Genomic DNA, 18,615 nt, shown 5'->3' with positions numbered 1-18,615 from the left:
GACACCTGTCCATCCCTCACCTTCATTATCTGCAAAATTAGGATCCACACTCACTGCCAACTATACAAGTCTATAATTTCCCTTCTCATTTCTGGACATCGAAACAGATAAAATGAGGAGAAATTAGTTGAATGCCATATATATATATATATATATATATTTTTAGACGGAGTCTCTCTCTGTCACCCAGGCTGGAGTACAATGGCACGATCTTGGCTCACTGCGACCTCTGCCTCCCAGGCTCAAGCGATTTTCCTGCCTCCGCCTCCCGAGTGGCTGGGATTACAGGCGCACGCCACCATGCCCAGCTAACTTTTGTATTTTTAGTAGAGACGAAGTTTCCCCATGTTGACCAGGCTTGTCTCAAACTCCTGACCTCAGGTGATCCACCCACCTCAGCCTACCAAAGTGCTGGGATTACAGGCGTGAGCCACCATGCCCGGCCTAGATTTTTGTTTTTCAAAGAAAATAAAAATGTTCAATTTCTATTGAAAACAATGAGAATTTTATTTCTTCTGTATAGTACAGGGGTGGTGCTTTGAGGGGATAAACAGCTGAACAAGACAATGACCCAAGACTTCCAGTGGCCTCATTTTAATGTCACAGTACGAAAATATCTATAATTTTGAATTTTGAAAGACGAATGTTTCTTTAGCACAAAATTCTTCATTCTTCTAACTCCAGTTGTAAGAAAATAATGGCAATTAGGCCACCATGTTCATAGAATTAATTACATATACATTTTTAAATAGTGTTAACTTTAAGTGGCCTCCCACTAAGATATGAATTACATATCTAGTTGGAGGATTGGAAATTAAAGTTTCCAGCTTTCAATAAGAATCAAACTGATAGTGTACTAAAAATAAACTGAGGTCATCTGATTGAAAGGCTTCACGTCTGTCTCACACTCCAGCTCTTTCCTTGGATGAGAAGAAACCATTTCAAAAAATTATTAAGGGAGCAACAAAGGGCTGTTGTACATTCATTACATTCACAGTGAGGGAAATTTTCTGTCCTGTCAATATCAGTGTGTCTAATATAAAATCATTAATTCCATACCTGCTAGCTTTTTTAGTAAAACTATATTAAAATTAAAAGTAAAACTTACAGTATTTGTTTCGACCTATAAACCTGGTTAACATCCATTTGATTAGACTGATTTTCATTAAAACAAATGCTACACAAGACCTGTCATAACTAAGCATCTTGTTGTTGTTTGTTTGTTTGTTTTGTTTTTCTAGAGCCCCAGCAGCTACTATTAACGAGTGTCTGGAATATGTTCCTGGCATTTCACCTACACTCTCTCCAGTCCTTCCAAGAAACTCACAAAGCAGGTATTCTTACCAACAAGAGACCAGACACCCTGAGAATTTACACTCCTTCCCCAAGACCACACAGTCAATTATAATTGATGATGTTGCCACTTGTACCAAAGTCCATCTGGCTTCAAAGCCTGCTCTCTCCCTGTTCAACAAAATGTCTCTCTGCCCTTACTTTTTTTCCCTTCAGGGCTTTTTCTTGAACTTCTCTTCCTCACAACAGTTAAATCATTCATTTAAAGATGTCAGACAACCTCAGTGTTCTAAGGTGAGTTGTCAGATCTCATTTGGTTCACCTTCTCTACCGCTTATCCTTTGTTTATTCATTCTTCTTGTAACCTCTTTCTTTTCCAAAGCTGAGAGCAGACAAAACTAGATATTTCAATAATAACAAAAATATATACCATTTGAGGAGAAAATATTTGTATATTCTTTGGTAGTGAATACGCAATAGTTGTAAAAACAGAAGAATGTTAATTACTGTAGCAAAATTAATAAACCCAGTTTTCCTGAATAGTTGAATCCATGCTCACTCTCAAATCTGTCTCTTTAGTGTCCTATTTTAAAATGCTCTTCCAATTAATCCTACATATTCATGGAGATAATTCCAAGGGCAGGGTAATCTTTACTTGTTCCCCATATTAGTCTGACAACTCATTCAGTCAAGTTGCCAAAGCCTAAAATCACCCACAACAAGCCAAACTGCCTGTCATCATTTTTATCCAGGCTGGGATTTCCTCTCATGCCGGAAATACCAGCTAGTCTGTTTTGCATCCACTTTAGGATTAAAATAAGGAAAATGTTATGAATCTTTTCCCAGAATCTCTCCCGTATTAAAATTTACATTCTTGCAGAAGTGCAGGCTCAGTCCTGCATTTATTACTATCCTGAGAATCTTCGTTTTCTTTCACTTTTTCAATACCTTCAGACATTCAATCTGTGGGGAAAAGAAAATCGTATTTTCTGTTACCAGAATGTATTCATTCTTCCCTTATGAAAATGACTGCATGTGTGCACTTCTCTCTCTACTAAACCATTCATACAAAAGGCTGAAGTTAAAATCATGCTCATTCACCACTGAGGCTATTATTTGCTATCAGTTTCTCAGTTATGCACAATCTAACTTCACTCTCTTACTACAACTTATTCTTAGTTCTTTCATCCTCTCTCCCTGCTTATATAGAATGCAGCCAAGCTCAAATGTTATGCTTTTCCTCATTTTTGTCTACATTGTCCTGTGAGTCTTAGAGTAACCTCTTCACTTTCATCTTGCAATTTCAATTTTTCTTAATCAAAACTTGACTACTTAAATATTAGCCCACCTAAGTGAAAAACATCTTTCACCTTCATTAGCTATTCATATTCCTTCATCTGTAAGAAAAATATTTTTAAAACTGCATTACACAAAGAGATAACAATCAATATCCAAGTATTTATATATGTGATCTGTTCTGTAGAATCTGACAGTAAAAATAACTTCATATATACATATGATTCACCCTTCACAATATTTATTTTTTAGAATAAAAGAAAAGAATGTTAGTCTTATATGTTAATCATAAAAAATACATGTTTGATGACAGGAAAACAGCAAGTCACTTTTTCTAGTTCTTTAAAAATATTTTAATCGTGCAAAATCACCATAATGTACTCTAGCACAATGCTAAAATGTTACCTAAGATGTAGTGGCTTTTATTACTTTTACAGGATGTATATTTGGCAATAGTTATTAAAAATAATTACTCAAAAGGAACTCTAACTCTATTATTTTAGAAACAATATTTTAAAATACAGCAGTAAGCAACAGAAACTATTGCTCTTTATACATTTTTGGCATAACACTGCCATACGGTTACAGAATTATAAAATAAGTATTTTATAGTACCATACAGATCCAGAAACTGGTTACAACTTCTACCACATACACATGGTATTGGTACTAACAAACATGCACAGCATTCTGTAATTCATACTGCAGTTGAATACAGAGCACAGAGAAGGCCCAGTGGCCACTGGAGAATCAGAGCTTATAAGTAAAACACACGTCTATGTAACAATCGTAGCCATTTTCCTGAAATATTTAAAACACAAGGGACATAATAGTTTCCAAAATGACATAATCTGCCGTCCTTCTTCTTAGATAATACTAAAAAAGAAAGATTACCTTACTTAGGAAACAACTTAAAGCCCTTTTTAAAAACAGGAGGAAAATGCTTGTCAAAGGACCTAACATTTTGCTCTCATTTGTTTCTCACAATTATAATGCCACACAATACGCTGTCAACTCTTGACAGTGTGGGAGTTACTTCACTCACAAACCACCTACCACTAGTCTTTCTCTTATCTGCAGCCAGTCCATCAATTTAACTTGTAAAATTACCAACTGTTGCTACACACAGGCAAAGGAATTAAACTTGGTAGCTGATCATTTAATTACATCTATCAGTCTACTGAAGGGCTTCAAAGCAGAGTAGGTGGAATTCATGGTTCAAATCAGAGTATTAATGGGATCTGTTTGCACACCAATACCTGATCTCCTTGGCACAAATACAGAGCTGATTCTTAAAGCATGTCCCCACAATAAAGCTTTTCTTAATCATTCGTCACCTGCTTCCAATAATTCTGGCACTTACACAAACTTATCAAGGGTTATGTCTTTATTTCTGTAGTGAGTTTCCTGTTGCTGTTTCTAGACTTTTATTTCATTTGTGTTTTATTTTTCTTCACATGAAACAAAATCTGTTAGCACTGGAAAATATGTTCATTTGACTAATGAGTGCAGAACGTAAATGTTTCTTAGTACCAAAACTTATTATCTATCTAATTTCTCTAGTTAATGTAAATTGTTACACAAACTATAATTTAAAAAGTAAAACTATGACAAACCCTAAAGCTTAAATATTTTTAGAAAAAAAGGTATTTTAGCACAGTAAGTGACCATTACTGCCTTTTCTCTGAATCATTTTATAAGATTTTATATTAATATACACCTATGAATGAACAACTTCCCTCATTTTTTAAATAAATAAGGGTGATGGAAAAAACTCATATTTCAATGTTTCCCAAGATCGTTAATATTTAGCAGGTATTTTATGAGAACTGATATCCACCAAAATTGTGTAAGGAGTCCATGATGGCCCATCCTCCCCAGAAGTCAGAGCTCACAGTGCCCAACACCCTCATTATCCAGGGCAGAATCTGAGGACCCATCATGCCAGTGGAGAAGGGTGGAGCCCAGCACTGGCATCACTTTCCTGAGACACCCACACTGATTCTTGTCCCTTCTCCCTCTCTGAACTCTACTTCCAGCCAGTTTGGGTCATAACACAAAACATTTCATTGTATTCTCTACATGAAAACTTTAATTCAGGAAAATAAACATATTAAGAGGTTATTTCCCTCAAATAACTGAAACAATAAACTTCAAAACAGAATAAGAAAAAAAAATGACAAAGAACACTCTCTGTAATCTAGGAAAAATGCAAAAACAGTGCTTTTTACATGATTCTAATGAGACTACAGCATGAAAGTTTTTCAAATTACTTTCAGATTTCTCCAAACTGCCTACTGGAATTAAACTTTTAATAATTTCTCTAATATAATTCTATTTCTGCATCTGTCTACATCTAAGAAGAAGCAAAACATAAATATTACTTGTAGTAACTAAGGAATGTTTAAAATGAAAATTGGGCTATGTAGCTAAACTACCAAAAGCATAAATAAATGTAACAGACAGTATAGTTAGTCTTTCTTACTCTAAACACTTTTTGTCAAATATAACACATTGTTGAATATCATGATGAGGACACTTCTTTATGAACCGATGCTATCATCCCAAACAGCAACTTCTCCAAAATGATAAAGCACCAACTAAATTTCATTAAAAGAACTGATATTCATGGTTTAGAAAGTTCCCAATGATGAGATTTTATAATGGAGTAAAAATGTAAACTTCTGAATGAATACCATTTACATTTGTTAAGGCACATCTGGATACCTCCAGACAGTCGTATTTATAGCTATATTATTATTAATTTCAATAATAAGGGATATCTAAAAACACATTCTGTCCCTGAACACAATCTGCTGGGTGGGTTGGATAACTAGTACTCACTGTCACCCAAGAGATTACCCACACAAATCTGTTCCTGTAATAAACAGTACAAAACTAAAAGAGAAGCCAGCAAATGTACACTCCTAATTTTCTAGATCCTACATTGACCCAGGCCATTTTTCTCTACAACTTCACCTACATTTAATGATTCTAGCGTGTCTAAATACAGTCTACCTTATACTCAACACATATATCCCAAATGAGAGAGGGGAATTTCCTAAGTGGAAAACAAAATAGAAATCTTCAAAAACATTCCTACAACAGAGGATCGCCACTCACCCCAAACAGACATTAAAGACGTGTAGATGTAGTTACAATCAAGCAAGATCAAGAATATCCTTTATATCTTAGATTAGAAAACAAAGCTTTAGAAGAGCCTCAATTATAGTTTTAAAAATGCTTGATTACTCAGTATGGATGAATACTCAGCCATAACTCTATTATAAACTTGAAAATGTAATATTCAAACAATTAACCAAATATTCTCCCCTGACTTGGTTAAACCAATTTTTGACCACTCAATGTTGAGGTTCATTTACTACTCTGATTTTTCAAAGACTAACTCAGATGTAACACTGTACTGTTTTTCCTTTCCACCACATCATACTTTCACTCAGATTAAAGTATAAAAGCTAGAAGCAGGATAGGTAATTTTATATGACAAAATATGAAACAATGACTATGACAGGCATTATGGCATTTTCATATGTTTATATTTTTAATACTTAGCAAAAAAATACTTAGAACTTCTCTAGTAACTCCTGAGTTATAGATTTTATTTTCTCATTGACGCTGGAAAAAAAGTAGTCCCAAAACCTAAATTCAAAATAAAACTATACAACATAATTTTTGAGTTGACAACCAGACTTGATTTAGAGAAAGTAAACATATTTTCAACTCTATCATTAATCTTTTGAATTTCTCATGAGATCGAGCATGAAAATGTATAATGGTACAATTATAAACTCATGTTATAAACTCTTTCTCTACTGTACAGAAATATATCTTATAACCATATGTCACTTTACAGTATTTCAAAATAGTTTCACATAATCTCCTTTGATATATGAAAGCACAAAATATTAGAAATGTTCTAGACTAATCAAGCGATATAACATCTATTTGCCATGAAATGCAAGTTAGTATTTTATCAATAGCCAATATTTAGTATCCTTGTACTCCACAGTACAACAACAATAAAGACTATAGATTTGTAAAGATCCAGTAATATTTTTAGCTATTTGGTCATGCTTCACTGCATTTTTTGTAACAGCTTCTCAATGAATTTCTGCAAGCATGTCGTAGTTTTTAAAAATACAAAACATAGGAGTCAAACCCAGAGAACTGTTTCATATATAAGACACACATAAATACATATCTATAGATCTTATTTAAAAAACTAATATACAAAGCATTAATAGAAAAAATTCTAGACACTCAATGTTTTTCTCCAAAAGGAATGATATCCTTTTACTTGTTCTCCACTGAATGATGATCTAAGTTATTTAGGGATTAAATGTAAGAAACGTACTATTCTATGTGAATATGCATTTAAAAACACCATAGTGGGAAAAGGCCACTATTTAAGATGGATGCCAGGAAGTTTTCCCCTTGAGACTAAATATTCTCAAATTTAATGGTACAATCTAATCAAAATCCCTAAGTAGGAATAGTATTCTAAAAATTAAATTGCTAAATGAAATGTTTTTACTCATAAGGGCTCTAATATACTATAATTTCTAAGTAATTCAGATTATATTCATTGATTTTAGTATCTGGTAACTTTATTAATATCATAATATCTGGTCACAGTATTTTAATATCACTTTATCATATATATAAAATTGGTAAGTTATTTTGAATTAAATTGTGTTTCTACAATTCAGCCTAATTTGACAATCGCTTCTCATCCTCTAAACCCTGCAGAACTATTTACTGAGCTCTATGGAAACATAGCTACAAGCACCACATAAGAGTGTCCATGTTTTTCTTGCATGTAAAATAGAAATTGAAATGCAAAAGCTGACTGCCAAATCCTAATACTCACAGAACACTAGGAAAACAAAAACTGGCATATTATGGGAACTAAAAATGAGAAAGTGTTCCATACTATACTTATTGGAATAGAACGTACAACAAAGGTGCTACTGAGATTCATATAAAAAATTAGAGTTAAGCAACTGGCATGTTTCATGTAAACTTCAAAGCAGTAAAATCATATTTCTAGAGGCATACTGTAAGTGTGATTATTTTCAAGATATCCATTGCAGAAAATGTAGATCAATAGAGGCAACAGAAGATGACATGTGATATGAAGTAGGACATACTACAAATTCCCTGGGGGAATAAAATGAATAGAACTTTTCTTAAAAGCCTAACAAAAAAGTTAATTCATTCCTAAATGAAATAAAGTATAAATATTTCATCTATTCATTGCTTTAACCATATTTGTATGTATGCTTTGAAGTTCTTATCACAGTGTCTTTTGATTTATAATAATAATTAGTAATAATATAGAAAACAAAACTGTTCTTAACCAGTGCTATGTAACATAATAAGTGCTTACTAGAGTTGCATATATGAACTTTTAAATTTGTTCTCAATTTTGAAGTTTGATAACTTAGAGATGCACAAAACTATACTTTTTTAAAAAGACACATTTGGGCTAAACAACATTACTAATTTCATAATCCACAGAACACTGACATATTCATGGTTTAAGGGACTACTGTCCTGTTCACAGTGCAAGAGGCATGCCTTTTAAAAATGAATAATTTCTTATTTTTTAATTCTTCAGTCATTTACATTCAGAATCAACCATCAAATTTATATGGAACAGCCACAGAGAGCAAAGTTCTTATCTTGAACTTTTCAGTCAACATGTGTTTTTAAGCACTTAATACTGAAAACAGTGTTATTAATTTAAACAAAGCAAAATCTTGAAGTCATACAATTAGAAGTCCCACTCTGTTCCATGTAGATTTCAATATAGATCATCCTAATGTACACAGTGGTCCCTTGATACCTGTAGGGGGTTGGTTCCAGGACCCTCTGCAGTTACCAAAATCTAGAAATGCTCATGTCCCTTATGTAAAATACTTTAAATCATCTCTAGATTACTTACAATACCTAATACATACAATATAAATGCTATGTCAATAGTGGTTATACTGTATTGTTTAGAGAATAATGACAAATAAAAGGACTGCACATATTTAGTAGAGATGTAAGCATCCATTTTTTCCAACAAATATTTTCAATCTGCGGTTGGTTGAATCCACAGACGCTGGACCCCTGAATATGGAGGGCCAACTACACTAGAAACACAGATGCTAGCTGAGAAAGATGGTGGCTTAAGGGCATGGAAAGAGGCAAGGAGGTGAGGACAGCAGGACTGACAGATAAGCTGGGGAGGTCACAGTTCCACAAGGACATCCATTTCACTTACCAGAATCTACAGATAAACACGTTGAGGTACTGGAATCAAAGAATCCAAATTAGTTTCTGAATACATTTGAAAAGATCAAACACTTACAGTTAAAAAAAAAAAATCAGCCGGGCGTGGTGGCTCATGCCTGTAATCCCAGCACTTTGGGAGGCTGAGGCGGGCAGATCACAAGGTCAGGAGTTCGAGACCAGCCTGACCAACATGGTGAAACCCCATCTCTACTTAAAAATACAAAAATTAGCCAGGCGTGGTACCACATACCTGTAATCCCAGCTACTTAGGAGGCTGAGGCAAGAGAATCGTTAGAACCCGGGAAGCAGAGGTTGCAGTGAGCCAAGATCATGCCACTGCACTCCAGCCTGGGCAACAGAGCGAGACTCCGTCTCAAAATAAAATAAAATAAAGTAAAATAAATCCATAAATCAGGTAAAGGTATAGCAATCCAATGAAATTATCCTCTTTATTTCCTTCATGTAGACTATAATGTCTCAAAAGAATGTATTTTGCATGCCAAATACTACATGGTAATTTCTAGATACTCTGAAAATATTTTCAAAGTAATTATTATACACAAAATTTGAAAATTCACATCCTAAAAGCATTGCAGAATACATTCATTTATGGGGTCTTATCTTAAATCTCCTTATTAGTTATTCACTTCATTGTCATCCAAAATAAAAAAACAAACAACAAAATGCTTATGACAGAAATCACAAACAGATGGCTAAAATTTGAAATTGACCTCGTCTCTGTTCTTTAGGATAAATGATACAGTAGTTTTTTCCTCTCTAACCTAAACTGGCCTATGGGTTTTCTGATAATTCACTGTGCTAGTACAACATCATGGCAATTTGTATTTCCAGGATTTTCACTGTCTTGGTTATGATTTTCACCGTCTTCATTATTTTCAGGAGATACACTCTCCTTTTTTTCTGTGGGATTAGTACCTGTTTTCTCGGATTGAGAATTCACATTCTCAGCATTACTGTCCTTCTCTGTATTTCTTGGCTTGGCAGCTTCATTGCTGGGCTCTGGGCTGGGCCTGTCTGTCTCTTCCACAGGCTCTTTTGGTGCCACTTTTTTTTCTTCAGCTGTTTTGCTATTTAAATGAACAGCTGAGGAGGAATTTTTGGAGTCCTTGGCTTTTTTGTGCATAGAAGTTTGACTGTTATGACTGGAGGCGAGAGGGGAAGACATTTTCTGGGCTTTGCTTCCCTCCGACTGTTCTTTTCGAGGCGGTCCCCAGATAAAGTTCTCTGAAGGCGTGTAGTGTTTCTGGGCGAACCGCAGGAGCTTTCTCCTTTCTCTTCTGTCTCTAATTGTATAAACAAAATACTCTAGAGCACTCTGCTTAATATTGGGAATAGTATTCTCCACAAGAGCTTCATGAAGAATAAATTTTACAAGAGGAGATTTAAAACTTTCATATCCAAGCTCACCAAGACTTTTAAGAATACGAGTGATTCTTAAATAGTTGTGCTGGGACCTGGAAGAGAGGATTGAACAAAATGAGTGGGGGAAATCAGGTGCAGGAAGGCAGGAGAATGAAAACTATTGGGAAAATATTTTTTATGGAAATGTAAGCCATGGAAATATGCCGTGTAATGACTTTTTAACGCTATATTTGATACCATTAAGAATAATCCAGAGGGTGTTAAATCCTTAGGCCACAATGTAACGTCAATCTATGTGAAAGTCAAATTTATAAAATAAACTTCCCTTGTCTGTTGAGTTCTTCACATTAGAAAAATATTTAGATTTAAATGTATTACCACTGTTGAATTGTTGTTTATTACTGAAAATACACTGAAGATGAATTTTCTAACAGAGCATTTATTTGCACCAACATCAATGTACTGTACTCATCACAGGTAACCGTTGCTAAACATAAACACATTAGCTAACAGCTGACTGGTGCAATTTATAGTGCCAGCTGATCAGCAAAATCCACCACATAAGCCAACTCGTAAGGACGGTGGCAAAAACCACTCTGCTTTGCTAGAACAGTTCTGACAAAGGATACAAAACTGACTTATTTAGCAGAGCACAGTTTAACAGTTAAGAGCATGGGCTTTGGAGTCAGACCTGAGTTCACACCCTGGCTCTGTAACTTACCAGCTAAGTGCAACTATGTTTCTCTATGTCTCAATATCCTTATCTGTAAAATGGGGAAAAGTGCCCACTACTTACTGGACTGTTGTAAGAATCAAATGAGATGATACACATGCTCGGTACATAGAACTCAGTAAGTACTAGATACTATTTAAAACTATTAGTATTATAATTTAAAGATATGAGATTAAGGACCACAATATTTGTACCTATCCCAACTTAACCTAATTTTCTTCAATCTCTGGTCAGTCTCTCCTCCTCTTTCCCTATCTGATGATTTTAAATCTTATTTCTAATGGCCTTGATTCCAAGGGTACATTTTCCCCCAGATTACACTAACATCTTTCCTCTCTATCACAGAACTAATGCCATTACTGGATGAATGTTTGCCAAATCTATTTTGTCACAATTCATAATGTAACTCCCCAAACTCACTCAGCTCAATCTTTGCTTTATTACACATGCCTTGTCAAATTCTAAAAGAATCATCAGCCACATGTATTAATCATAGGTGTTGTCAACAGCCCAGGTATTTATTTACCCAATATTGCCACATAACCGTAACCATCACTTATTTCTAACTTCCTAAAGCCTGTTTTATACCTCATACACGGAACTTTCTGCAAACATTATATATACCTGTCCTAGCTTCCAAAAATGCTTAAAGATTTTATTTTGAAATAATTAGCAAATTACTTGGGAAGCAGGGATAAAGATGTTGATGAATTAAGGGATGGCAGGGTATGGTTCCATGGCCTTATGTTTCAATGAGAACATTTCTTTGCACGAAACAAAAACCTTAATGTTTCAGACTAACCAAACACTGGAAAAGCTCAGCCCAACAGTTGATCATCTTCATCTTTCTGGATGTCTACTAAAAAATTATTGTCTTAACATTCAACTCTGAAGCCCAGAGGGTAAAATGCAGCACAGATGTCTCAGTTTTATACATCTGTATTTTTAAATAGGAAGTAACACACTTGAGACAATACAAATTTGGGTACAGTTAAGACAATGTGTCACTAACAGCAGGAGCAACTTAGTTGTTACATTCCTGTGGAGTTTGCATACTGTAAATACTTAGTGACAAAACCTTGGGCAATTCTGCTTCATATGTCTGTGAGAAAAAGATGTATAGAAAGGTGGAAGAATTTGTTTTTTAAAAAAGAGGAACTCTATGACTAAAGAAAATTTACTATATTTGCAACCAGCTCAATTTTATATAGCCAATCCTAGATGAATGCTGAAGTTAAAATTTCTGTACACATTTACTATATCTATATATTCTCCAATTAAAAATATTTATATAAAAGTATAAAAGGACAAAAACTTGGGTTAAAAAATGATGAGGATCCTAGAACAAAACTACAAAATATAGCAATTGGGTGTTTCAGTATGATTTGTAATAAATGTCATAGTGAAAGACTAAATGGTATAGAAGAGACTGGCTAAAATCCTTATAGTGTATAAACCATCTTAAGATTACACAATAGGCAAAAGAAAGAAGCTGAGGTTCCAGACAGAGGTTAAGGGTAGCAAATAGTGTTGAAATTGCAGAAAAGACTAGGGAGGTAAAGAGAGAAGACATACAAGGTGAGAACTAGGAAACAGAAAATAAAAGTTAAAAGGCACCCCAGAGTCTAAATATGACTCAGTAATCCAAGTTGATTACAAACAAAATTGAAAACACAGTCTAGTGGTTGGTCCATATATTTGTACTCTCATGTTTGAAAATATTTTGCCTCTTTTAAGGTCAGTTGTTCACTCAATGTTATTTCATTTCACCTTGATTCAATATTTTCCTCTGCTTAGCTACTATAAATATATTGAGTTCCCTGCCTACTCTACTCAAGATGCTATACACATTAAAATACAAATAAGTTATGACATTTAACAATAAGTCAGAAAAGGACCCAATTGAAGAAGAAAATAGAATAGACGTTTTCATAGAATCCTCTATCATTTGTTCAAATCTAGTCAGTAAAGATGTTTTGCAACTAAACTAGAGAAGAAACAGCATGTTTTCTGGCAGATTCTCAGTTAATTCACAGCTTGAAAAGCTCTATGCTGACAATAGGTGGCAGAAAGAAAGGGTGGGGCACAGGAGTGAGAAGTGACTTAGCTCAGGTTCCCTTCCCCTGCCTCAACCCTGGAAATTGTTTAATTAAAGCCTTAAAAAGAGACTCTGTTTCCACCTATAAATCAGAGGATATGACAACAAAACTCCAAGGAGGATTTAAGCTGAAGACCATATTTTATTCATCATTTATTCATTCAATAAAAATTGACTAAGCAAGATTGCTATTCCAACCAAAAATAACAAGTTTGAGGTGAGTCTCTAAAATGGTAGTCGTTATGTACATGAAAAATGAGGTATTATCAAATCCTTTCAAAAGATTTACTTTTACTTTTGCTGTCTTTCATGTCAATAGGCTGCTTGCATGTAGTTCTTTCACAGTGTAACATGTTTAGAAACTTTGTCCAGAGCTAGCCACCTGCATTGCTTAGGTATATATACTTATGCTTTAAGTGCTCTATATAAGTCAAATTTAACTTCAGTTATAAGTTAATGGGTCTTCTAGTCAGGAACATAAAGCTTTATGTCCATATCTTTAGTGTTTTAGTACAAACTACCATTTTATATCATTGATTATAAGTAATAAAGTAAAAAGAAGGCTTAACATTAATATTTATACCCATCTTACCAAAGCAAGATGAAAGTTCTATAAAAACACACAAAAAATAGTTAACTGGTGCACAAAACTCAGACTGCTGTGGCCAAAGGAAAATTGCTTAGGTTAGTTTTAATTTTTTTGCTCTTAGTACTTGCTCAGTTTAGCTAATTATAATATGCTTAGAAGTACTTTAAAGCTGGTGGCTGTATAGGCCAGCATTCATAAATAATTCAACTATGATTAGTTTAAATGTAACTATAATTTATTAAAATTTAACTATAATTTAAAAAGAAAAAAGACAGTTTGCATATGAAGAAATATATTAAGAAAAATACACTTTGGTTATGAGTATTAACAAAAGTTATAAACATCCAACCAAATGAATACAGCAAAACAATTCCAAATAAACTATGTTAAAATGTTCTTCATAAGTTTTGGGACTTACTACCCAAAAATGAGTTTTTGTTTTTTACCTTAATAGTGAAGACAAGTGTAATTTTCTCTCTGTTTTAGTAAAAAGTATGGACCCATCTCATTCTTATAAAATGATTTTTATCCATCATAGGCTTAATTCATGCATTTAAGAAGGCATCATGCTTAGAAACAGATTATGCCCCAAGAAGCTTACAGCCTACAAGAAGGGATACACAGAATTGTACACGAGCAGTAACAATAAACTCCGAGAAATGTGGCATACGGAGGAGGGGAAAGGCAGCATTTGGCTGTGGGTAATAGGAAGGTTTCAGGGAGAATCAGATCTGAAGCTGAATAACTGTGTTTCTACCCAGAATTTTGTTCCTTTTTGTTGTTGTTTTGTTCTGTTTTAGAATGTGATACAGGAATGTAATGCATTTCAGACTAGCTTTTGAATCCAAATTCCTGGGCCCATCTCATCTGCTGTTGTTTCTGTGTTTCACAGAGAACTCTGACCAAGGGAAAATAACTATGCTGGCCCCTGATTTATCACAGGGGCTTTACTTACTCATTCAGGTGCTGAAATCTTTCCTGCCAGTTAACAGCCCGAGCAACATTTCCAGTTTTATCAGTCAGTTTTATTCCAAAAAATTCTAGCATCATTTTATAAGCCAGGAGGAATCTTCTAATCGCTTCTTTTGTTTTTTTGAATTCCTAATATAAAAAGTGAAAAAAGTCAACTGAAATGATTCAGGAGCTACAAGGACAGTCAAATAGCAATATTATTTGGCCACCCTGTATAAAATGAAATGAGTTTGCATTACCTCAATTTCATACGTAGTTAGTTCTTTAGCATAGAAGTTCAAGCCTTGTTCTCTCAGGGGGAAAAGCCTATTTTTTAAAAAAATAAAATTTTTCTATGAACATTGTCTGGGAAACATACATGATTAAATAGGACATGGTTTAAGATAGATAGTATGTAACTGACCATTGAATGTAAGTGTGGTTGTGCTCCAGTTTTTCATAATCTCCTTTCCATTTATTTAGAACTTCTTCAATGTAAACACCTAAATAGTGAATATTTAAAAATGAATCAGACATTTAAAACATTGTGAAGGCATTTTAAGACTCGAATCACTTGAGTTTTATATTAAAACTTGTTTAAATTTAATAATGGCACACAAGAATAATGCTTTTAAAAAGATGAATACCCTATGCCCATATATTCAGTTATGTGATAAATCTAATTTAAAAAAAATAATAGCACCTCAAATTGCAGAAGGTATTGTTGGGCAATGTACTCTAAAGCAGAGCTGGGCAAACTGTGGCCTGCCAGCTGTTTTGTAAGTAAACTTTTGTTGGAATATAGCCATGCACATTCATTTATGTACTGTCTATGGCGGTTTTTGTACTACAATAGCAGAGCTGTGTAGTTGCAATACAGACCCACTGTCCCCCAAAGCCTAAAATATTAACTCTTTACCCCTGTACAGAAAAAGTTTGCCAATCCCTGCCCTAGGAGTTATATAGTTCTTTAAATACTAGATTGGTTCAAAATGAAATGCATCCTAGGGAAAAAGAAAGAAAGGGGAGTAGAAAGGGAAGAAAAGAAATGAGAAGGAGAAAACAAAGGGGAAGGAAAGGGAGAAAAGAAAAATGTAGGAAAAAGTTGTAAGTGCTTACCCAATGCTGTGCCCATATTACATAGAGTGCACATTATCTAGCTTAGTCTTTACAGAACGCTCCCAATGTTATGATCCTCGTTTTAATAATGAAGAAACTGGACGAGTTGTTCAAAGTTACACACTAGTAAAAAAAGTAAATCTTGGAGTGCAACATAGATCTTTCTGGTTCCAACAAGTAAGCTCTTTTTACCCCAACCATTTTTCCCCTACAAGAACTCACAAAAACAAAATCCTCCTGGTTCCTATGTCTGTCAAGGTCCTTACAATTGACTAGCCATTCAGTCAGTCTTGTAGGAAAAAAACCCACAGCAATATAATATTTCTCCAAACATAACTCATCTCATTCTTGTTTCCTCCAGAGATCACCAGTTTACAGTAGAGGCCCACTCTCGGAAGGCTTGGTAAAAAGTTGTTTTGAATCATATTGTTGGCTTTATTGGCATGTTGAAACCATTTACCTCTGTAATTTTCCATTTGTTTTCCTTTCCAATTACCACTCCTCCTGCCTGATAAGTGAAACATACTATTGCAAGATTATGCTTACTGGCAAGTAGTGTGTGTGTGTGCATATGTGCATGGGTGTGTATACTAGGGAGGAAAGTGAGTTAATATAATTTATATAATCAACTAGGATAACATTTTATGTGACTTTAGCTAAAACTTCTGACCCCCACCAATCATAAGATTTCAAAATAAACTTTGTAATAAAGAGGAACAAAAATTCAATATATTGCTTGAAATTACTTTTTAAATTAATATTTACAAAATAAATTCCTTAGTAGAAAAAAATAGAGTTAAGTAGTATCATAGCTTTATGTTCAATATTTTTAATACGTGAAGGCATTCCTGTAGGAAAATTGTATGAAATTCAAATCAGACTCAAATTAACAATCTATCATTGCATTTCTTCAAAAGATTTTTCTACCCCAAGTCCTAACAAAATGAATAATTTAGCCAATATTTTTCCATTAGTAAATAAAGCAGCACATTTCTATCATTAGTAAATATAACTGTGCAATTTTATCCAGAGGTTTCCCTCTACATCACAGCAGACTTTTGGGATACCAGAAAGCTAAAGACAAGTAGATCTGGCCACGTCAACAATGTTCTCAAATATTAACTCACACTGGTAAGTCTGTCGGTATACAATACTGGGACTCCCTCCTCCCAAACTCCATCCAGGCTTTAGACCTCTTGCCTCGAGTTAGTTCACCAAAGAATGCAAGGTCCTGCCACTTGAAAGCCTTGCAATCTATCACCTTCATTCCATGACTCAGAGTGCTGTGGAACTGGCTCAGTTTCCACTGAGAGCAAATAGCAGAAGCCAGGGCAGTCTGACCACCTCACACAGAAAAGGGCTCTTGGGAGAGAAGCCAGCTTTGCTAGGGTGACCTAGATAAAATTAGGATGACCACCATGAACCACAGCATGATGCCTCAATGAAATATGCAATGTTGTGGTCATATTACCATAGCAGCTGCATCTTCTCACTATGGGTTTGGAAAATATCCTAGGAGAGCAATTGCAGAGTTGGGAAGGACACAAGTGTATTTGGCAGAGTTGGATGGAGATCTACTGTATCTGCAGTTCCCTTCCCAGAATATTGGAACTCCAAACAGGAATTGCTGTAGATTCCTGATACCTGAATCTGAAAACTGACAGGAAAGATAATTCTAAATACAAACAGTACTTTTCAATCACATGCTAAATAATTTTCAGCTATGGTACAATGGAAAGAACAGTGGACTCTAGAACCTGCAATTGAGTGACCTAAGCTTAAGTCCTAGTGACCTAATCTTTGACACCAGAAAGCTGTATTTGATCTTCTCTACTGTTCCTTAATAACCTAAAATTCTGTGGTTCTATACATCTCCTCTCTCTTCCTCTCACAAAAATTGTCCCTACTATCTTTCAGATAATAGCGATGTAAATAAGGAAGATACCATTAATCCATAGCTCTTCCTCCAGAATTTACCAAGTGCATGCTCACAAACCTATGGTCTAGGATGTGGGGGACACATTAGACTGCATAGCAAAGTAAATCCAATCAATGAAACAAACCACAAAATAAACAAAGAATAACCTAGAGTATGTGATTGTTTAAAGTGCAATTTATCAAGTAGTACGTTACTCACCATCTGGCTTGAATGGAATTTTATTCTTATAAAAACGAAGATTGCTCAAGTCATTTTGATATCGGATATCTTTGAAGTTCTGCTAAAGGAAAAAATAAATCAATCTCCAGCACATAGAAATACAGTAAAGGTACAAGGGCCCTTCATGCATGTTTTCTCAGTGGCACCATAAAAATTTAAAAACAGAAGGAAAATAGTTTACATTTGAGAACATAACATTCTATACTCTTACTGGGTACTGGTGTCGGTACTTGTACAAATCCCTCGCAGCATAAAAACTTCTCTTTGGTTTGGCAGTTGCTTCAGTGGAATCACCACCCTGAAATAAAAAGTGAAACTCTGTTTACATGTTGACGCAAGATAATTTCACAAAGAAATTTCCAGAACAAACTTATAAGGAAGAGCCATAAAGAAACCCTGAAAATTGTCAATCTGTTCAGATTAATGAAATATTATAAATGTTCCTTTAATAACGCTTACTAGCAATATTTCTTAGCGTCCTGTTTTTCTTATTTGAACCAATAATATTTGTCCTAAGATATATTACTGAAAAAAACACTTTATTATTAACCAAAAACCGAAAGAGGCCAATGTTATGGATCAATATCCATCAGAAATAGAACTCAAAAAGGAATTCAATACATTTATTTACTAGATGATTATGCAAGTGATTCTATGATAAAACTTACTTCAGAATATTTTACATAATACTA

General features: G+C 34.4%; 1 protein-coding gene and 1 long non-coding RNA gene across 3 annotated transcripts; one reads left to right on the top strand and one right to left on the bottom strand.

The window, feature by feature from the left end:
- The first annotated feature begins 1,249 nt into the window (after positions 1–1,249).
- Positions 1,250–3,920, top strand: LOC105544534. The gene is made up of 3 exons (XR_001006777.1): positions 1,250–1,334; positions 1,510–1,587; positions 3,670–3,920. It is a non-coding gene; the product is annotated as an uncharacterized LOC105544534 (long non-coding RNA).
- A 2,207-nt stretch (positions 3,921–6,127) lies between these two features.
- On the bottom strand, positions 6,128–18,222 carry OGFRL1 (opioid growth factor receptor-like 1). 2 transcript variants are annotated; one of them, XM_011987093.1, is made up of 6 exons: positions 18,135–18,222; positions 17,903–17,984; positions 15,071–15,149; positions 14,907–14,973; positions 14,651–14,796; positions 6,128–10,367 (listed from the first exon to the last, which is right to left on the bottom strand). In XM_011987093.1, exons 5-6 carry the CDS (start codon positions 14,743–14,745, stop codon positions 9,704–9,706), a joined length of 759 nt encoding a protein of 252 aa, XP_011842483.1. In that variant the 5' UTR covers positions 14,746–14,796; positions 14,907–14,973; positions 15,071–15,149; positions 17,903–17,984; positions 18,135–18,222; the 3' UTR covers positions 6,128–9,703. The 2 variants fall into 2 exon arrangements, with proteins under 2 accessions (XP_011842483.1, XP_011842482.1); XM_011987092.1 differs by lacking the exons at positions 17,903–17,984; positions 18,135–18,222 and having other exon boundaries at positions 15,071–15,635.
- Between the last annotated feature and the right edge of the window lie 393 nt (positions 18,223–18,615).

Source organism: Mandrillus leucophaeus, unplaced genomic scaffold, assembly GCF_000951045.1.
Source record: "Mandrillus leucophaeus isolate KB7577 unplaced genomic scaffold, Mleu.le_1.0 Scaffold300, whole genome shotgun sequence".
Classification (NCBI taxonomy): domain Eukaryota; kingdom Metazoa; phylum Chordata; class Mammalia; order Primates; family Cercopithecidae; genus Mandrillus; species Mandrillus leucophaeus.
This window is presented reverse-complemented; position numbering and strand designations above follow the sequence as displayed.